A 20,601-nucleotide genomic window follows, 5' to 3' on the forward strand; every position below is an offset into this window, starting at 1 on the left:
CTTGTATATTATTTTTGAAAACGAATTTCACAAATAGTAATTAATGGTGTGTTTATGTTAATGCTTTGTCATTTTTTTTCTTTAGTAATTCTTGCATATATGTCTTAAGTGTGTGGAGACTTCTGAAATTCTGTTACCAAGGTTTAGGGGAAGTCTTGCTATTTGAATACCAAGGTGAATGCCCAGGTGCCTGGTGATAGCTACCCTTTATGAATATTATTAGCCTTATACTTCAAATCCATTTTCTCAAGTGACAAGCAGAATAAAATAAATTTTTTTAAAGGGCAGTGTATAAAAATAAAATAACATAAAGTGACAGGAGTCAGGGGGATTGGATCAGCCCCCCTTTCCTCGCTAAGCAGGTTATGCTCACAGCTGCCTGTACATCGGCCCATGGAGTCCCTACCGGAATGCACTAGCTTTCTCGGGCTGCCATAACAAATTACAACAAGCCACATGACTTAAACAGCAGGATCTATTGTCTCACAGCTCTGGAGGCTAGAAGTCTGATATCAAGTTGTCGGCAGGTCCATGCCCCCTCTGACACCTGTAGGAGAGAATCCTTCCTTGCCACTTCCTAGCTTCTGGTGGTTTGCTGGCCATCTTGGATGTTTCTTGGCTTGCAGTTCACACATGACTCCTATCTCTGCCTCCATATATATTTACATGGTATTCTCCCTGTGTGAGTCTGTGTCTTCACGTAGCTATCTTCATGTCAGAAGACCAGTCAGACTGGATAAGGGGTCCACCTTACTCTAATAAGACCTCATCTTAACTAATACAACTGCAAGGACCCAATTGCCAAATAAAATCAGATTCCGAGGTACTGGCACTTAGTGCTTCAACATATCTTTTTTGTTGTCTATTTTTTGGAATAGAAGGGACACGCTTTAACCCATAACACAGAGTGTAAACTTCTTAGGGGCAGAGACTGTGTCTTCTGTAGCTTTGATTGTCCAAAGCCCAGCCAGTGTCTGCCAGTACATTTCTGTTAAATGAATGGAAGTGTGCACAATACTCAGTTCTCTGGAGAACTGAGCCTCAGTGTACCTTATCCAGGAGCATCTTCCTGACCTGGCCTCTGCCTCCAGGTCTCCACTGCAGCCCTACATTCCAGTCAAACAAGAATTTTTCGTTTTCTCCAAATACCATGTATTCTCTCACTTTTTCCATTCATGCATCTTCGTTGGCATGAAACATCCTCCTACTCCCTATATCTCTGTATCAAATAACTTGCTCTGTTACTGTTTGAAGCATATCCCAAATGTTTATGAGTGAATGTTTGCTATTGTAATTAGCTATTTTTACATACTTCCCTGCCCACTAAGAGAAGAGCTTCATGAAGGCAGGAACTAAGCCGTGTTCATAGCTATAGTCCCAGCACCAAGCACAGCACCACAAGTGAATGTACCTTGAAATTCCAGGGCTCCTCAATTGCATGGGCCACTTCAAGCCCCTGTACCTCATGCCAGGCGCTGTGCTGGGTACTGGTGACACAGAAGCAGGGGAAAGGGAGCTCATAATTACTCAGCACTTTTTAGATATCAGCCACTAGCACTCTGAGTGAATGCAGAACTCTAGGAGTATAATGTTATACATGTAATATTTATTAATCTTTTTAAAGAGGATCCCCCAAACTGTAAAAGCTTCATAAAACCCACATCTGCCCCTGCATAGAACCTATAGGGCTGAGTAATTCTAGCCGTAAGTTCATGTGTAAATTAAATGTATCTCCTTTATCAAACTTCCTCCAAGCCCCATCCAGAAATTATTTATGTCTAGATCATCATCGCACTTTGGATGTTTTACTTATAATATTTTCTATTAAATTAGAGTTTTATATATTTGTCTTATTTTCTCCACTAGATTATAAATTCTGTAATAATCAGGTATGTGTTATAATTATCTCTACCCATGCTATAAACTCTGAAAATATGTGTGCTCAATAAATATTTGCTGAGGGAATATTAAGAGTGACCCACAACTTACTTATTAGTATGGTCCAGGCATTTACTTTCATGATTGCATTGAATACAAAAACACGTGATGTACATACCATTATTTCCATTTTAAGGATTAGAAAACTGAGGCGCATCCAGATGAAGTTAAAATGACAGGTCTCATAGCTAATAAACAGAAATCCCAGTTTCAAACTTTAGGTGTGTATCTGAAGCCAAAGCCAGGCTCTCAACCAGTGCAGTTAACCGTTCTTCAGGAAGTTGAACAGGATGTATTTCTTGTGCTTTAAGAATGCCCATTTGGTAGAGGAGCCAGACATGTAACTGTTTTTAAGTGAGGAATGCTATAATGCCCCCAAAACAAAATGCTCAGGGAACACCACCCAGGAGATGGCTAAATGTGCCCAGGAGAGTTGTTGAAGGATAAGCCATTCAGTTGGGATGGACATTCCAAGCAGAGAGGAAAGACAGGTGAAAAGGTACATAGGGGCCTGGCCATCAGGACCACATAGGAAGCTGCATGTGGTAGGAGAGTATGAACCATAAAGAACGTGTAGAGAGTTGACGTTGAAAGACTTTATGGAGCCCAAATCATAAAAGCCTCACAGGTCATGCAAAAGAAACTAAGGGGGATTTTATTTCTCAGGTAGTAGAGAAGCAATGGGAGCTTTAAAAAAAAAAATAGGGATGAAATGATTGTATTTGTTTTATAAGAAATTTTCTCCAACAGCATCATGAGGAGAGAGTACAGGGGTGCATGACTATTAGGAAGACCCTAGTGAGGACTCCCTGGCAGGCCCAGGTGTGAGATTCTGTAGGCTTGAAACAAAGCAACAATGCTAGGGTGATTGGAGAGGCATTTCTCAGGTAAATTGATTGCATGTATTAGGTGATTGAAGTGCTGGATGAGCACTAGAGAGGCAATGCAGAAGTTTCTGATTGCAAGGTTGGACAGAAAGCATTAACTGGATAAGGAATAAAAGAGAAAAAGTAATCTGGGGAGGTAATGAGTTCCTTGTAAGGCAGGTAAATAGAAGTTTGGAGTAGAGGAGACTATGATCTGGTCTGGAGATATGAATTAGTGACTCGTATAAGGAAAGGATAAGAACACCCATTTATTGTCCAGCTGGCTTGGCTCAGTGGTTGAGCGTTGACCCATGAGCCAGGAAGTCATGGTTTGATTCCCGGACAGGGCACTTGCCTGGGTTGTGGGCTTGATCCCCAGTAGCAGGCGTGCAGGAGGCAGCTGATCCATGATTCTCTCTCATATTTGATGTTTCTATCTCTCCCTCTCCCTTCTTCTCTAAATGAATTTTAAAAAGAACACCCATTTATTAATTCATTTAATAAATATCAGGCCCTTACTATGTGGCAGGCACTATGTTAGGAGCCAGAGACACAAGGTGTTCCCACTGTTAAGGAAATAACAGTCTAGTGGGAGATAGGCAACAAAGAAACAAAATATTCTTATCATGAGGAAGACATGAGGGAGGCAGTGTTAAAAAATAATGGAATAGGGAACTACTTCAGATGGTGTGGTCAGATAGTACCATTTAAACTGAGACCCAAAGGAAGAAGAGTTGTTCTGCAGGAAATAGATAGAGGAAAGGAGTGAGAGGAGAAGGCAGCCAGGGATACAATTTTTGGAAACACCATATATGAAGAGCAAGACATTGAGGGGACCCCTTCAAGGAGACTAAGAAGGAACAAACAGAGGTAAGAGAAGAAAAAAAACACCTATTCTCTTTGATAAGAGAGAAAGGGATTCTCTAACTATGCTGTCTACTACAGTAGCCATTAGATACATGTGACTTCAAATATAAGCTGTTTAGAATTAAATAAAATGGAAAATTAAATTTCTCAGTCACACTAACCACATTTCAAGTGCTTAATAACACATGTAGTTAGAGGCTACTGTATTGGACAACACAAGCATGCAATATTACCATCATCACCAAAAGTTCTATTGTCGGGGTTGATGTAGAGGGAAGTGCATTTGTCAAAGCTGAAGACAGGTCAAGTTGGAGGGGAACTATAGGGCCATTCCCATTCTCTCTCCTCTCCTCAAGGTAAGTCCTCAATCTGTGTTGAATCATCAAATAGAGTTATGGTTTTAGAAGTGGGAAACTCCCTTTTCTGGTTTTCATTAAGTAAATGTATGTAAGGCTAGAGTTGGAAGGGATGATAGCAATTCTCCTTTACTGTATTCGCCTCTCCCTCTCTCATAAAGCATGGAAACTGTCATTCAGAGAAGCTGTTTTCAAGGACACCCAGGGCTTCATGTTGGAGTTGAGACTCCCAACAGGTTTCAGTCTAAATGTTTTTCCCACAATAATATGGATGTATTCAAATTAGAGTTAAGGAAAGACCTGTAAACCTTGAAACCAGTGACTTTTAGTTTAATTTATTCAAGCCATTTCCCCCATAGCACACTAATTATAAAGGGTTTGAGTATTTATTGGTAGTAATTAATTGGAAATTCATAATACCATAGAGCTCTATTGCAAAAGACAGTTTAAGTAATCTTTCAGAAAATGTGCTTTGCCTTTAGGAAGAATATGCAGGGGTTTGTTTTTTTTTTCTCCTCTAATCCCATTATCAAATATTGGTTTAGCTTATACCTAGCTTTCATAAAGTTTTAAAACAATATTTCACCAGTCATGAAAGCTTAAGGACAAATGTGCAACTATAAAAAAATAACTCTGTCAAATGCTTATAGTTTTATTTAATGAGGTTGGTAAAATTATTTATATTATAACCAACTGCTCTTTAAAAATTCAAAATGCAACAGGAAGCAGAAGCAAATACCTGTCATTATGGGTAGAATATATAACTTAATAGGGAAGTTTTCAGCCAAAACATTATGAAATACAGGAAAACAAGAAGGGTAATTCTATTTTCTTTGACTTTGGAGATGAGATGATGAATACAAGCTATGATTATGAAAAGTGAGAGCATTACTTAACTGCTTCCCCATTTGTCTTTTGGAGAAATTTAGACAAAAGCAAATTGAGATGAAGCATGGCTATCATATTTGATATGTGAATAAGCAAAAACTCCAAATATTTCAAAAATCAAACTAATCAGGACTAGATTGCTACAAATCTATAGTTGATTTATGTTTGTATAGTTGATTTCTACTTGTTTATTTGATTTATTTTACCAAGAATATTGTATGTTCTCAAACGTGTAACTAATTCTGAGATTCATCCAGAGAGAAGAGCTAAGAGAGACTTTTTATTTTTTTCAAAGGTTGCAGACTGGATTTTGGCAATGAAAGTGAATGGTATTTGTTACAGACTCAACCAAAGCCCCTTGCTCTGCAGCAGGGATGTCTGTGGAGACCTTTAGAACATGTACTTCAGCTCCCTGCAGGCAAACTTGGGAGGTTGTAGAAACAGCACAATATGACAAACACTGAGGCTCACAAACAGAAGTTGCTACATGCACGGAGTCTCCCCTGGGGGCAGAAACATTCAGTGCCTTCACATTGTCCAAGTATAAACTTCGCATTCCTTAGCTTGGCGTCTACATTCCTTCCCCATCTGTCTTGGTCTTCTCATTTTTCTTGACACACACCCTGCACTCCATTCAAGCTGTGAAACTCCCTGTTCTCCAAACACATCTTGCATTTGCTCCCCTCTGGCCCTGGGTTCATGCCACCTACTGAAATACCATCTACTTTCCTTTCCACTTAACCAGCTTCCACCCATCCATCAAGATCTGGCTCAGATCCTGTCTTCTCCATGACTTAATTTTTTTTCTTTAAAGCAGAGATTTCTCACTATTCATATCAATCATTTGGTATTTAACATATGTGGTCTTGCATTCCTTGTTTATTATTTTGTGAATGTCTATTTGTTTTACAATGGCCATATTTCCCTAAAGGGGAAAAAAGTTTTAGTTAGCATTTATTGAACACTTGATGTGTGATTCTAGTACTTTACATATTATTTCAATCCATCCTCACCGTGTCTTAAGATAGACATTACTGTTCACAATTTACAGCTGAAAAAATAAGACATCAAAAAAGTTCCAACAAGGTTAGTCAGCTATTAATTGATATGATCTCTCTAGCTCCAATGTCCTAGTCTTTCCCGATATCACAGAACACCATACTATCCCCATCTAATAGAGTTCTTTTTATCTCACAAAGCACCAGTCACAATGTATTTACTGTATACTCAATATCTGTGTTGCGACCATTTTGCTGAAGTCAGCCTATTCCCTATTGCATAAAGTCTAGAGCATAGATCCTCCTTTGTAATGCCAGATTTCCTGTCTTATCATATCCTCATAACAGCAGTTCAACAAAAACACTTTATCTTTGTGTATCTATGTGATGTCCAATAATCTGCTTCACTGATTATTAGACTAATTGATGAAATTAATGATTTGAATATGAATATAAAGTACTACAGTCTTCTGAGGCACTAGGTCCTGTAGATATAAGACATCAATCGCAATCAATCAGCAGCTTTGAAGCCTTCTGTGATTGGCCCCTAAACCACCGCCTTCAGCTATGCCCCCTCTTCAATGTGTGCTAATATGCATCTGCTTATCCTTCTGAAATGTCTCTTTCATCCCCTATTATTGTTCTTTTCATCAACAGCATTGTTCACATCACTACAGTTGCATTTATAGAGAAATAAATATGAGAGAGCCCAGAGAGATTAGCTGGCGCTTTTTGTATGACCTCAGTTGGTAACAGTCCCTTATTGGGTTATCACAATACTGGATGTGGGTCTTAGGTCTGCCTGCTCTGAAACTCAATTTTTGTCAGTGTATCCAGGGATAATTAAGCTCATATGCCATAATGCCAAGTTACTCATTTACAATGGGAAATATATCTGCCCACAATAACAGAATGTGCTAATTAGTACATCCACTCTCATTAGCAAAGGCACAGTGGAAAACCATGATTTAATTAACAGGTGGCTTGATGAGCCTGAACTCTGAGAGAGGGAAATCAGCCAACCAGATGACCTTTATGGCTTCTGTCATTGAGGTAGGATGGCCAGCTGAACCCATCTCATGAGTTGTCCCAACCAACAAGCACATCCCTATCAGTGACCTGGAGCTGGGCTGGTGAGCACCTCCACCGCACAGTGCTGGAGATACCCTGCAAGCTCTTCCTCCTGGCACCCAGGAAGACTCTCTCTCCCTCTTTTCTTTTCCCAATTTATCAAGTTTTATGAATGCTATTTCTAAACTAAAACTTCTTCCACATTTAAATATGCCCTGTTTAACGTGACATGAACAAACATGCCCTCCCTTTCGTCTTCCTTTGAGCCAAAGTCAGATCAGATATGTATCTTTGACATTGTTGAGGGGCTAATATTTTTGCTTTAACCTTTTGCTTAGGATATAGCTTTTCAGGGTCCTCATTTCAGCATGGGTCTTTGATCTGACCTCTGCTTCCGGGCCCACACAGTCCTATTCTTCGTGCCACTGTCCACTCTGGACACTGGAATACTACCTCTTTGCTGCCTGTAGAAACTCTTTAGCCCACTGCTAGTCCCGGTACTGGCTTTCTTCTCTGAACTTGTATTTCCATTTTATTTTCAGCCACTGAGGATTTCTCTTAGTGATGTGCAAGCTTAGCCAGTCATTTAAAAGTATTTTATAAGTATTCTATTCAGAAGTTTAGCTGCTTTGTAATGGAGAGGGTTTATAGGGCATCTAGTCTGCCAAAAGGCTAGAAATAGAAACTCAATGTATACTTTCCTTTAATACTTTTTTGCTTTCTAAATGCTTTTAACTCATTGTCTTAACTGAATAGTTTCACTCCCCCCATATGGCAAACATAATTCCTTGCCAAGTTATTGCCCAAGCAAGGAACCTGTCCCACAGAGAGCATTCTTGGGTTCTCACAAGTCTCTAGAGATGGAATTAGAATTCAATATCATTTTTCCCAAAAACCTCACTTGTATTTTCTATTCACGTAATATATTTTGTGTTTTTGTGTGTCTCTCATAAGCTCAGCCTGTACAAGTCCCCAAAATTACAAAAACACAGAAACCATGATCTGTATCCTAGAGCACCATACTGATTAACAAACTGATAAATACAGTTATTCAGAAGAAGAGAGACAATAGTGGTATGATCAATGAAAAGACAATGTGTTTTCAAAAAAGAAGTATTCAGGTCCTAGCTGGTTTTGCTCAATGGATAGAGCATCAGCCTGTGGACTGAAGGGCCCTGGGTTCCATTCAGGTCAAGGGCACATGCTTGAGTTGAGAGGTCAATCCCCAGTAGGGGGAGTGCAGGAGGCAGCTAATCAATGATTTTCTCTTATTATTGATGTTTCTATCTCTCTCTCCCTCTCCCTTCCTCTCTGAAATCAATAAAAAAAAGTATTAAAAAAACAAGAAGTATTCAGTCTGTCTAGAGGCAGGGGTGCATGGGACAGCAGAGAGGAGACAGCACCCAGCCTCAGTATTGGAGGCCAAGTAGAAGTTCATTAGCTAGGTGAGGACAGAAGGATAAAATCATCATTTTAATCAAAGACAAACAGCCTGAGAAAAGACATTAAGACAAGGAACAACCTGGTATGAGGAGATGCGGTTGGCAACATTATGTGCCTGGAACATGGGGTGCCAGGGAGCACAGTGAAGTTCAGCATTGGGGAGGTAGGTGAAAGTCAAATGATGAGGAACTTTAAATGTCATGCTAGAAGTTTACACTGAGTATATATTGAGATTCTATTTTAAGCCACTTGGCAGATTTATCCTGTGGGCATAGAGATCCCTGGAAGGCTTTTGAGCAGGATAGTATGATCAGATGTGTATTTTAGAAAGATGACTAGACACATTTTCATTGCTTACTTCCCATTGCAACACACAGCCTCTCACCATGGATGTTCGGGGAGTTGACCAGAGGTTCAAAGCTCAAGGAACATCCCACTAATGGCCATGAGAAAGCCTTCAGATTTAAGTAGTCACTTCCCTTTTGTAAATCTTGACCCCTCTTTAAGCCATCTGGCTTAAAAAGAAAGAATTAGCCCATAGCATCCTGCTTCTGAAAACATCCCAGCCGGCTTAGAGCATCCTCCAAGACTCCCGATAAACAAGATTATGCTGCTGCAGATCTGCTACAGCTGGGAGCAAGTCAGGCTGGCATCTCTCCAGTTGTTCAGCATCCACGGGTTTTATCATTATAAAGGCTTTTTACATCACATTCGAAAGAAAAATAAAACTGCTTAAATGAGCGTAGCAAATTTCGTCCAGGTGATAAGAAAAAGAAAACCTTTTTTAAAGGAAGACCGGTCGCTCTCTGCTCTTGGCTACTTTAGCTTATTGCACACCTGTTTCTGGGTGAGTCTCACACCTGGGCTTTTATAACTGTTCACATCTGGCTCTCACCCCAGGCTCTGTAATCTTTGTGTTCACAGTGCCTGACACAAAGTAGATACTTCATAGAGGCTGTGTATTGAAAGGTGGGATGGATGAATAAAATGTTTTAAGTAGATAGATGAATTGTTTTGTTTTGTTTTTAAATCTTTATTGTTGAAAGTATTGCATATATCCTCCTTTTTCTCCCATTGACCCCTTCGAGCCAGCGCCCACCCCAGGCCTTCACCACCCTGCTGTCCATGTTCATGGGTTATGCACACATGCATACAAGTTCTTTGGTTGATCTTCCCACCCACCCCGCCTTCTTTCTAAAATTCTACAGTCTGTTCCATGCTATGTCTCTGGATCTATTTTGTTCATCAGTTTATTTTGTTCATTAGATTCCACATTTGAATGAGATCATGTGATAATTGTCTTTCTCTAACTGACTTATTTCGCTTAGTATAATATTCTGCAGGTCCTTCCATGCTGTCTCAAAGAGTAAGAGATCCCTCTTTTTTACTGCTTCATAGTAGTCCATGGTGTAAATATACCACAGCTTTTTTTTTTTTTTTAACTCATCTACTGATGGGCATTTGGGCTGTTGTTGGTTTTAAAATCATATTCTGAGTAACTGGTTCCCATCTTCTATAGAGTCCATAAAATCTAATATGAAAACTGAAATTAGTAGATAGTAGATTAGTAATTAGTAGATACAAAAGCAAATGGTATGATCCCTGCTCCCTAATTGATCACTGTAACTGGAGAGGGAGACAAGTAAACTAATCATGTAATAAGAATTATGATAGATACCTGGGGAGAATGCTGGAAGAGGCACTAACCCAGACTAGAATGGGGAAATTAAGGAAAGTGTCAGGATGGCTTCCAGAAAATCATGATCCTTGAGCTCCATCCTGAATAAAGAATGAGAATTAGAATTTTGTTCCACAGTCTATGTGTTATGATGTATAATAATGACTAGTAATGGGCCCCTAAGTCATCTGAATCCTGGGTGATAAATAACAGTAAATTGGAGCCTAAATCATTTCAGTAATAAAGGTATTGCAGTTCTTTTTAAAAAAATATATGTTTATTAATTTCAGGGAGGAAGGAAGAGGGAGAGAGAGATAGAAACATCAATGATAAGAGAGAATCATTGATTGGCTGCCTCCTGCATGTTCCCCACTGGGAACCGAGCCCGAAACCTGGGCATGTGCCCTTGACCAGAATTGAACCTGGGACCCTTGAGTCCGCAGGTCGATACTCTATCCACTGAGCCAAACCGGCTAGGGCTGTTGCAGTTCTTTATAAACTGGTGGTGTGCACTCATTTATTCAGTCATCATGTGTTTATTTGGCAGTCTTCTGGGTGTATTGGGGATACCTAGAATATATGAGGATACCATATCTTCAAGAAATTATAATCTCACCAGAGGCTACAATGACCTCACACTCAAACAGTTCATGAAAATGTAGGGCATTATATTTACCAGACCCAAAGTCATTGGCCCAGGCAATAAACATGCAGAAGTGAGAGCTGTAGCTCAAAATATTTGGGATGGGCCATTATGAAGAAAGTGTACCTTAAGCAGGTCTAATATAAAAGGGGGGAAATAAGACAAAAGTGGGGGGGGGGGGTAAAATCAAGGAACAGAATATTCCAAATGAGAAAACTTGAACGGGAAAGACAGAGGTAGTGCTGAAAATGGAATACTAAATCAAGTTAAAGTTACAGAGACCTACCATGAACCAAATGCCGTGCTGAGCACCATGGAGGAGACAAACATGAAAGTGACATCAAATGTGCTATCAGAGTGCCCACAGCACACAGGACACTGGCATCCCATAGCTGGATTCACTACTGACATGTTGGGATCCAACACCATACCTTTAAATTGTTTTATCATTGTCAACTTAGAATTCTGGAAAATTCACATAAAAATCTAGATTCTTCCTATATCTTTAGAAATTGGAGAATCTGGCAATACTAGTTGGTATTCCTACTTGAAGAAATGATCCAGAGTTGAGCAGAAGCAACCCTATAAATGGAATACCAATAATATATTTCCCAATTTGCTACCATCCCTACTCAGTCTGCTTCACTCATTAGTGTTATCAGCCCTATCCCTGTGGACTTTAGATGACATTTTTGGTTAAAATCTAGCAAAAAGGACCTTGGCTGGTGTGACTCAATTGGTTGGGCATTGTTCCATGCACCGAAAGGTTACCGGTTCAATTCCTGGTCAGGGCACATGCCCAGGTTGCAGGCTCGATCCCAGGTGGGAGGCATGCAGGAAGCAGCCAATTGATATTTCACTCTCACATCAATGTTTCTCTCTCCCCCTCTCCCTTCCTCTGTCTCTCCCTTTCTCTCTAACTCTCAATTTAAAAATCTTTTTTAAAAATCTAGCAAAAAGGAACAATATTTGCATAAAATATAAATAATATAAAAGGGGAGAAATTATACGGTCAGCCCTCTGCATCCACAAATTCTGCATCCACGGATCCATCCAAACTTGCCCAGTTGGTTGAATCTGTGGATGTGGAACCTGCAGATACCTATGGATAATTTGAAGTAAAGAGCAAAGTGAGGTCTAAATCATTGTGGGAGTTCATTCATTCATTTAATCACTATTTTCTGAATTACTGTTATTTGTCAGTCATCTTATTACAGTTGGGGAAATGCTGGTGCCTGGGTTCCCAAAGTTCACAGATTATTGAGAGAGACACATACACGAGTAAATAACCACTGCACTGTGTGATAAATACCACAATAAAGTTATGTGGACAAGGCACAATGTGGCCCCAAGGAGCAAGTGATCACCTGTACCTGGGGAGTCAGAGAAGTAGCACTTGAGCTGAATTTTAGGATGGCTTAAGCCAAGAAATGGAGGTATGGTGCAACATGTCAAACTCAGGGGAACACGAAGAGTTTGATATGGCTGGAATATAGGATGGCTGGAGACATTTAAACAGGAAACTAAGAAAATCAGATATGCATTTCAATAGAGATAATATGTTTGGAACATTGAAACTGGCATCAAAGACACTTCCAATTAGGAGGCTATCCTAAGAGTGTAGGCTTGACCTAGAGGGGACAAATAGGTTAAAGTGGATATCATGACATTCAGAGAGATACTAGTACAAGGCAACATAGGATGAAATATTAAAATGCGTGGTTCAAATGATGGAAGCTAGGGGCAGTTAAAGTGAATCTGTGAGTGTCAATAATTCTAGAAACTGTATTGTATAAATACTAGAGCCCAGTGCATGAAAATCGTGCATGGGTAGGGTCCCTAGGCCTGGCCGGCGATCAGGGCCAATCTGTGGGGCAACCAGCAGGGCGATTGGGGAGCCCCCGCCTTGGCCAGCCTGGTTCTGCCCACTCGCCGGCCTCACCCCCTGACACTGCTGGCAGTTGCCTCCATCTGCAGGAGGTGACCAGTGGGGCGATGGGGGGATGGGAGGATTAGCAGGCAGTGCCAGCCCACTTGCTGGCCAACCCCACCCCCCACCACCGCCAGTCGCCTCCCTCTGCAGGCAGGCAATCTGGGGGCCCCCACTGGCACCCGCCTTGGCTGGCCTGGAGCCTGCAGGCTGGGGGCAGCTCCTGTGTTGTGCATCTGCCCCCTGGTGGTCAGTGAATGTCATAGCAACCAGTCATTCCACCCGTCGTTCCTCTGTTCAATCAATTTGCGTATTAGGCTTTTATTATATAGGATATTGTATTTCTTTTTAAAATTTCAGGTCTTCCTCTGGCTTATATAAAATACATTTTAGTTTACTTCTTTTAATTTTTATTAAGCTCTCTCTCCATTTAATGGACAAAACATTTAACTTGCAGTAAAGAGGCAAGCTCTGTCAAAACAATGAGATACCACTTCACCCCTTTTACGATGGTCAAAATCTAAAACACTGACACCAGGTGCTGGTAAGAAACTCTCACTCATTGCTGGTGGGAATACAAACTGGTACAGCCACTTTGGAAGACAGTCTGGCAGTTTCTCTTAAAACTAAACATATTCTTACTATATGAATCTAGCAAACATGCTCCTTGGCATTTACCCAAAGAAGTTGGAAAAATCACATCCTCACAAAAACCTTCACGTCAATGTGTATCACAGCTTTACTCATAATTGCCCAAACTTGGAAATAACCAAGATGTCCTTTGGGAGGTGCGTGGATAAATCAACTGTGACACATCCAGACAATGAAATATTGTTCAGTGCTAAAAAGAAATGACTTATCAAGCCATAAAAAGACATGAAGGGACCTTAAATTCCTATTACTGAATGAAAGAAGCCAATCTGAAAAGGCAACATACTGTGTGATTCCAACCATATGGCATTCTGGAGAAAAGCCAAACTATGAAGATAATAAAAAGATTAGTAGTTACCAGGGGTTGTGTGGAGAGGGAGATGAATTCATGAAGCATGGGGGATTTTTTTTTTTTAGGACAGTGAAACTATTTTGTATGATCCTATAATGGTGGATACATGGCATTATACAGTTGTCCAAGGCCATAGAATGTATGACACCAAAAGTGAACCCTAGTGAAAACTGTGCACTTTGGGTGATAATGATGTGTCCTGTAGGTTCCACAATTGTAACAAATGTGCCACTCTTGTGGGGGATGTTGATAATGGGTAGAGGGTTATGCATATGTGGAAGAAGAGGCTATATGGGAAATCTCTGTACCTTCCTCTTATACTATGAACCTAAAGCTGCTCTAAAAAATAAATATTAAGATAATCAAAAGAGGAACTAGCTCTAATATTTATTAACTATGTGTCTAAGCTCAACAAGCTTAGACAAGTTGGCTTATCTAAGTATTAATAAAATAAAACTTCTAATACTTCACAGGGTTTTTATTTTCTAACAGGAAAAAATAAATGAAAAAAATTAAAATATACACTTTAATATAATCAGTCCTCAGTATAGGGAATTTAAATTAGAAAAAGTAAATCATTTGGAGTGTGCTTAGGATATTATATTTGCATATTATTTTACAGATTTATTTCTTTGTTATTTCTCCCCATTATTAAAATAAGCATCATAATTCACTACAATATAAAATTGTATTTTAAAAAAGACATTTAAATCTCACAAATTAAGAAAATTCCAACTAATTGTGTGTAAAGACTTGTTCAGATCATTTGAAATAAATGAGGTCCAGGTAAAATACATAAAACCTACTGTCACTCAAGAATTACATGCTTTATGTCCATACAAATAGGAAGCAATATACCAAAGTGCAGAGTCACTAATAAAATGGCCCATGTAAGTAACAGAGAAGTTACGGGAAATGAGGTTTCACAATGCTCTTTTTTGTTTCCTAAATATATATTTCAGAGAGGAAGGGAGAGGGAAACATCAATGATGAGAGAGAATCATTGATCAGCTGCCTCCTGCACACCCCTACCCTGGGGATTGAGCCCACGACCGGGCATTCGCCCTGACCGGGAATCGAACCATGACCTCCTGGTCCATAGGTTGATGCTCAACCACTGAGCCACGCTGGTCAGGCCACAATGCTCTTTTAAAGCTGTATTCTTTCTGCAGAGAGTCCCTTTGCATAGTAAGCATGTAAGAATAACTCTTACTTCCAAAGGAATGGTATTCTCTCTCAGTTTTCTAAGTACCATAAAGCTTTCACTTTCCCATTTTTGGTAGAAGCATCAGCACAAGATAGTTCACTTTCTTCTTAACTTTGCAAGAAGTGTACATGAGGTGAAACTGACAGCCTTTTGTCTGAGAAACATGAGAGAGAGGTGAGATGATGGAACACTAGAGAATAAATCCCTCTAAAGAGGACCCAGCTCTAGCCAATGGTTGCTATGCAACAAGTGTGAGAGTCATTGTTGATAGAATGTCTGATTCCACATGAAGCCACAAATCCATATTTTAGGCATTTTTTTCTCATTTTAAAAATAAGAAACTAATTAAAAAATGTGTAAACACAGTAGGTCAGATTAAACCTTCAGCTTGCTGATTTTCAGTCTCTGGAATGGATCATGCTCTAGACTCAGAGATTTTGAGTCAGAATCTGTGTGTTAATCTTACTTTACAACTTAAGAAACAGTAAAAACTTGGGCATTTCATTTCACTAATTTAAAAAGTTGCCGTAATAATGTCTTCATCAGGTTGATGATTTTTCTTTAGACTTTATATAAAAATTTTCAAGCACAAATAAAAGTTTAAAGACTTTTACTATAATGCACAACCTAGATTCCACTATGAACATGTTACTATACTTGCTGTGCAGGTTACCTATCCATCTATCAATCAACCATCCATCTTTCTTTTGGATCAGTTTCAAAGCACTTGCAGACATCAGTGTACCTCCTTCCAATGACTGCTTTGAGGAATAAATGGGATGATGCACAGAAAGCATCAAGCACAATGTCTAGGAAAGGGGTGGGCAACCTTTTTGTGAGTGCCTGCCAAAACCAGCAAAATCACTGACTCAAAATTCTTCCGCGTGCCAAACCTAATTTTTTGAGAACATGTTACGCCTACTTGATATCTCTTAAGGTGTACGTATGTGAAGAACCTTGAAGAAATAATAAAATTCATTCGAGCGACAAAAACACAGCATATGATGATGAAAAATACATTTATTTTTAATGTATACATGTACACTGATAGTCCAACAGAAAACTTTATGACTCCGTTTGATATTATCAGTGGGACTTTTGCTGCTGCATCACTGATGACAGAGATTTTACATCAGGTTTATATTTCGTGACCTTCAGAGATATGCACGAGCTACTGCTTTCATCCGTCAGGCTATTCGGATTACAAGACTTAATAAAATTCATCACTGAGAACAAAGATTCACAATTGTAAATGGAAGATTATAAGAGAGGGTTTCACGTGCCAGCAAAAGTTACTGGCGTACCATGTTTGGCACGCGTGCCAGGGGTTGCCCACCCCTGGTCTAGGACATGGATAAACATTAGAGTTATAATAGCCCCCTTCTCTATATCTATGTTTGCTATGTATAGCTTGAATCTCATTGGATCCAGTAAGAGTGTTTTCATACTCGGGAAAAGGGAGATTTCTACAGTAACTCTTCATGAAAACCTTGTTGACACCTATCTTCAAAATTGTGTTCAGATCCGGACTTCTGGCTCCAGCGAAAATAGAGTATTCCCATACCTTTCTAATTCTCCCTCTTAATTAAAAATAAAATTAGCCCGGCTCAGTGGTTGAGCATTGACCTATGAACCAGTAGGTCATGGTTCCATTCCTGGTCCGGGCACATGCCCAGGTTGTGGGCTTGATCCCCGGTTGGGGGCATACAGGAGGCAGCCGATCAATGATTCTCTCTCATCATTGATGTTTCTATCTCTCCCTCTCTCTTCCTCTCTGAAATCAATAAAAATATATTTAAAAAACAAACAAAACAAAAAACAAATAATTTTTTAAGAAGAAGAGCCTGTTCCTATACCAAAAGCCTGGGGCAAGGGTGGGCTAATAGAACAGGGAAACTTTTGATAATAGTAGCCCCAACTCCAGCCAAACACCAAAGGGAAAACTATCCCCTCACCCTTCCAGTACTAGTACACTATACAATAGCTAGAGTTCTGACCCCACCAGGGACAGCCTGGAGAGGCAGTTATGAGATGCCCCACCCCCTCCACTGGATGGTGTCAGTGGGCCAAACAGAGCTGGACTTGCACCCCCATCAGGCAGCAGAGAGGAAGAACTAGGTGATGTGAAGGTATTCCTGGATGAGATTAACATCTGAATTAGTATATGGACTGGAGCAGATTGCCCTGTCTAATTTGGGTGACCCCAACCAACCCATGGAGGGCCTGAATAGAACAAAAAAGCATAGTAAGAAAAAATGTTCTCTTTCTCTTTCTCACTGTCTTTGAGCTGGGACATTGTTCTCCTGACTTCAGACTCGGACTTGAACTGAAACTTCCACTATCAGCTCCCTTGGGGCTCCAGCTTGCCACCTGTAGATCCTGGGACTTCTCAGCATCCATGGCTGCATGAGCCAATTCCTCATAATAAAATCCCTTATATCTCCTATTGGTTCTGTTTCTCTGGAAAACCCTAACTCATGCAGTCCTACTAACCACAAGAAATGGAAGAAGCTGGATTCTGCCAACAGCCTGAATGATATGGAAGTGGATTCCCCTCGCCCCCCAAAGCTTCCCAATAGAGCTTGGCCCAGCTGACACATTGATTTTAGCCTTGTGAAATTCCAAACAGTTGACTTAGACAAACAATCAGATTTCTGACCTACAGGGCTCATTCAGTAGGCAACCAATCAATGTGTTTCTCTCACATCGATGTTTCTCTCTGTCTTTCCCTCTCTCTTTCACTCTCCCTAAAAATCAATGGAAAAATAGCCGCGGGTGAGGAGTAACAAAAAAAAAGAAAATAGCAAAAGGCACATTGGTCAAACCTAAGGCTTGCAGAATACATTTCTTAAAACTACTTACATAGAGAATAGAACTAGTGCCTTCTATGATCCCTTGCAATCTTATATTCCATAATTTTCTGGCCTTTCCATGATCTCAGTGAACTGTTGACTCAAAATATGATCTTTTATCATTTTATTGATGACCTCAAATCTGGATGTAAGGTCCCAAATCCTATCTGTGTCCGACTGCTTCCAAACATCTCCACATGGATGTGCCAACATTATCTGAAACTGAAACTTGTAAAAATTCACATTCATTCTGGGCTTCACTACCTTCACCCTGGGCTTCACTACCTTTCCCCTTTTGTGATTTATTTAGATGATCTTACTCCCCTCCTCCTCCAATGCCTGGGTCCTTGTCTGGGCCCACTGTTTCTCTTTCCAACTTTCTTTTCATGTTGCCTTTTTTTCATGATTGCTGCTATCACCGTTGTTTAGGCTGTCACTTCCTGGGACCTGGATCATTTGGTCAACATCCTAACTGATTTTTCTGCCTCCCATCATAATTATTCCTGGTACCTCAAAGTCTTCCAATGAGTCCCTACTACCTACAGAGTAAATTTTAATTAACTCTGTAAGACCTTTCATGTCTGGCCTAGTCAATCTAGTTTCTTGCTCCCCAAGTTTTCCCTCTCTTTTTGGATACATCCATCCTAAAGAGTGCTATTTGGTGCTCAGTATAAAAACAGATGTTTTAGATGATGCTAAAGTGGAAGTAAGGCTAGTTTAGGGAAATGTTTTGGAATTAAGAAATGGCTTTGCATGGTATTTTGGCACTTATTTCAGTGAGGAATTCAGTACTTTCCCTGATAGTAACATCTTTCTTGATATGAAGATCTATCTTACTTTGGGAAGTGAAGTAAGTGAATTGCTGGTATCTCATATCCCAGTGAAAGTAAAAGCCATCTAAGTCTTGATTGGGTCACCTCTGAGCTGTGTTCTCTGCTTGTTTCTGCAGGGAGCCCCGCAAGGTGGTGCTGCACAAAGGCTCCACTGGCCTGGGCTTCAACATTGTGGGCGGGGAAGACGGAGAAGGGATTTTTGTGTCCTTCATTCTGGCCGGTGGACCAGCAGACCTGAGTGGAGAGCTCCAGAGAGGAGACCAGATCCTATCCGTGAGTATTTCTCCTTAATCTTCATTCCCACCATTCAAGAAAAAAAAAAAATGACTTTCAGTTATGACTCAAAAGCACCTTAATTACAAAAGAAAAATGATGAGAGCATTATGGTTTCAGGTACATGTTACAGCTTAAATGGTGTTCGGGTGCTTGATGCTTGTTTCTTCCTTCGATACATGTAAAGGGGCTAGTGTTTTTATTTAGATTTTCTTAGAATATGTGCATCCAATTGAACATTGAGAAACATGCCTCTTTAAGGTATATTATTTATATTTTTAAATGCTTTTTTTTTCTTTTTTTTTTTTTTTTTACAAATCCAGGATTCTGTTCTAAAAACTACACCTTTATAATATGTATAGTTCTGCATACAACTATGTAAGAAAATGTGTAACATAATGCTATCCACAATTTGGTGACATTGATAAGTGGTAGCAGCATCACCATTTACCTAAATGCAAGAATTACCAACAAGTTATTGAGCACTCGTTATTTACCAAGAATGTTATAAAAGTAATTTTTAATTCTCACAATTACCCTGAAAGGTATTGCCCCATGTTCAGATGAAGAGAATAAGGTTCAGAGAGGTTAAATAACTTGTCAAACTTTATGTAACTTGAGAGAGTCAAGGGTTTAAACATTCAGTTCTAATACCCATTATATCTTCCCTCTCTCCTTTGCCACTGTCTTTAGTTCTTTTCTTTCTCTTCCCTTTCTTCCTCCTTTCTTCTCCACGTCCTTTCTTTTACTCAAATATGTAATGACTGTTTCTTTCCACTACATTAAGCTATCTCCCTGGTACAAACTTTATGATAGGTTGTTAAATCCATTGTGAGTATTCATGTCTACACTGAAATGTTGGTACTCATGCAAATAATAATGGGGAATTGCATAAGAAGCCTACTTCTTATGACTGAGGTTATGGGTTCATAACTCAGTGAAGCACTTAGTATGGTTTTTTATCATGTACTTAGAAAAGTTTGCTTTTGTTTTGTAGTTATAACTTATAGCTAGAATTTTCCAAGCAACCTTATATTTGTTAGCCATTATTCCATCCTCCCTGCCCCTAAACACACACATGATTTGCCTATATAACATAGCTGACCTGAGCAAAGTGTTCAGTGATCTTGCCTTATGTGTCATATGGTTCTCCCACACATGTGTGCCTTTGCTCAGTCATCAGGTAGCAGGAGTCTGGGAGGATTGAGTATGGAAGGAATAAGGAAAGGCGCAAACCTTGTTCTGTCATCTGAGAACTGAACATCACCCCTTCAACTACTTCCCCCATCTACTTCTTCTATACTTAAATGATATATAAGATATAATGATAAGGTTTAATATACACTATTAAAACTTACTGTCTATATTTATTTACATTTTTCTTTCTGTACTAAGTGGAAAAAGCTCCGTGAAAGCAAATTCTCTGTCATATATGATTTTGTATCCTTGACATTTAGCAAAGTGCCTGGTGCTTAGCATTCTCTCAAAAAATGTTTATTGAGGAGAACCAAGATGGCGGCATAGATTAACGCCGGAGTTTGCTGCTTTGAACAACTACTTCAAAAGTGAAACCAAAAAACGGAAGGGACATCACCCAGAACCACAGGAACGCTGGCTGAGTGGAAGTCCTACAACTAGGAGGAAAGAGAAACGCATACGGACACTCAGAGGAGGCGCAGTGCTGAAGTCAAATTCTGAGGTGCGGAGTGCGCGAGCGGGCTGGCCGCGGAGGGCGCGGTTGGCGTTTTCAATCGG

At 39.9% G+C, this 20,601-nt stretch overlaps 1 protein-coding gene across 10 annotated transcripts in view; it reads left to right on the plus strand.

The window, feature by feature from the left end:
* DLG2 (discs large MAGUK scaffold protein 2) overlaps positions 1-20,601 on the plus strand; it is a 1,392,511-nt gene that overhangs the window by 1,012,658 nt on the left and 359,252 nt on the right. For all 10 annotated transcript variants that reach the window (XR_004970363.1, XM_036324800.1, XM_036324794.1 and 7 more), the window contains one exon: positions 18,690-18,846. Coding sequence is in view for 9 of the 10 variants with exons in the window: in XM_036324800.1 (XP_036180693.1) it covers positions 18,690-18,846 (157 nt within the window). In the remaining variant the exon portion in view is untranslated. The remainder of the gene's footprint in view (positions 1-18,689; positions 18,847-20,601) is intronic.

The sequence above is a fragment of the Myotis myotis genome, unplaced genomic scaffold, assembly GCF_014108235.1.
Source record: "Myotis myotis isolate mMyoMyo1 unplaced genomic scaffold, mMyoMyo1.p scaffold_m19_p_10, whole genome shotgun sequence".
NCBI lineage: Eukaryota > Metazoa > Chordata > Mammalia > Chiroptera > Vespertilionidae > Myotis > Myotis myotis.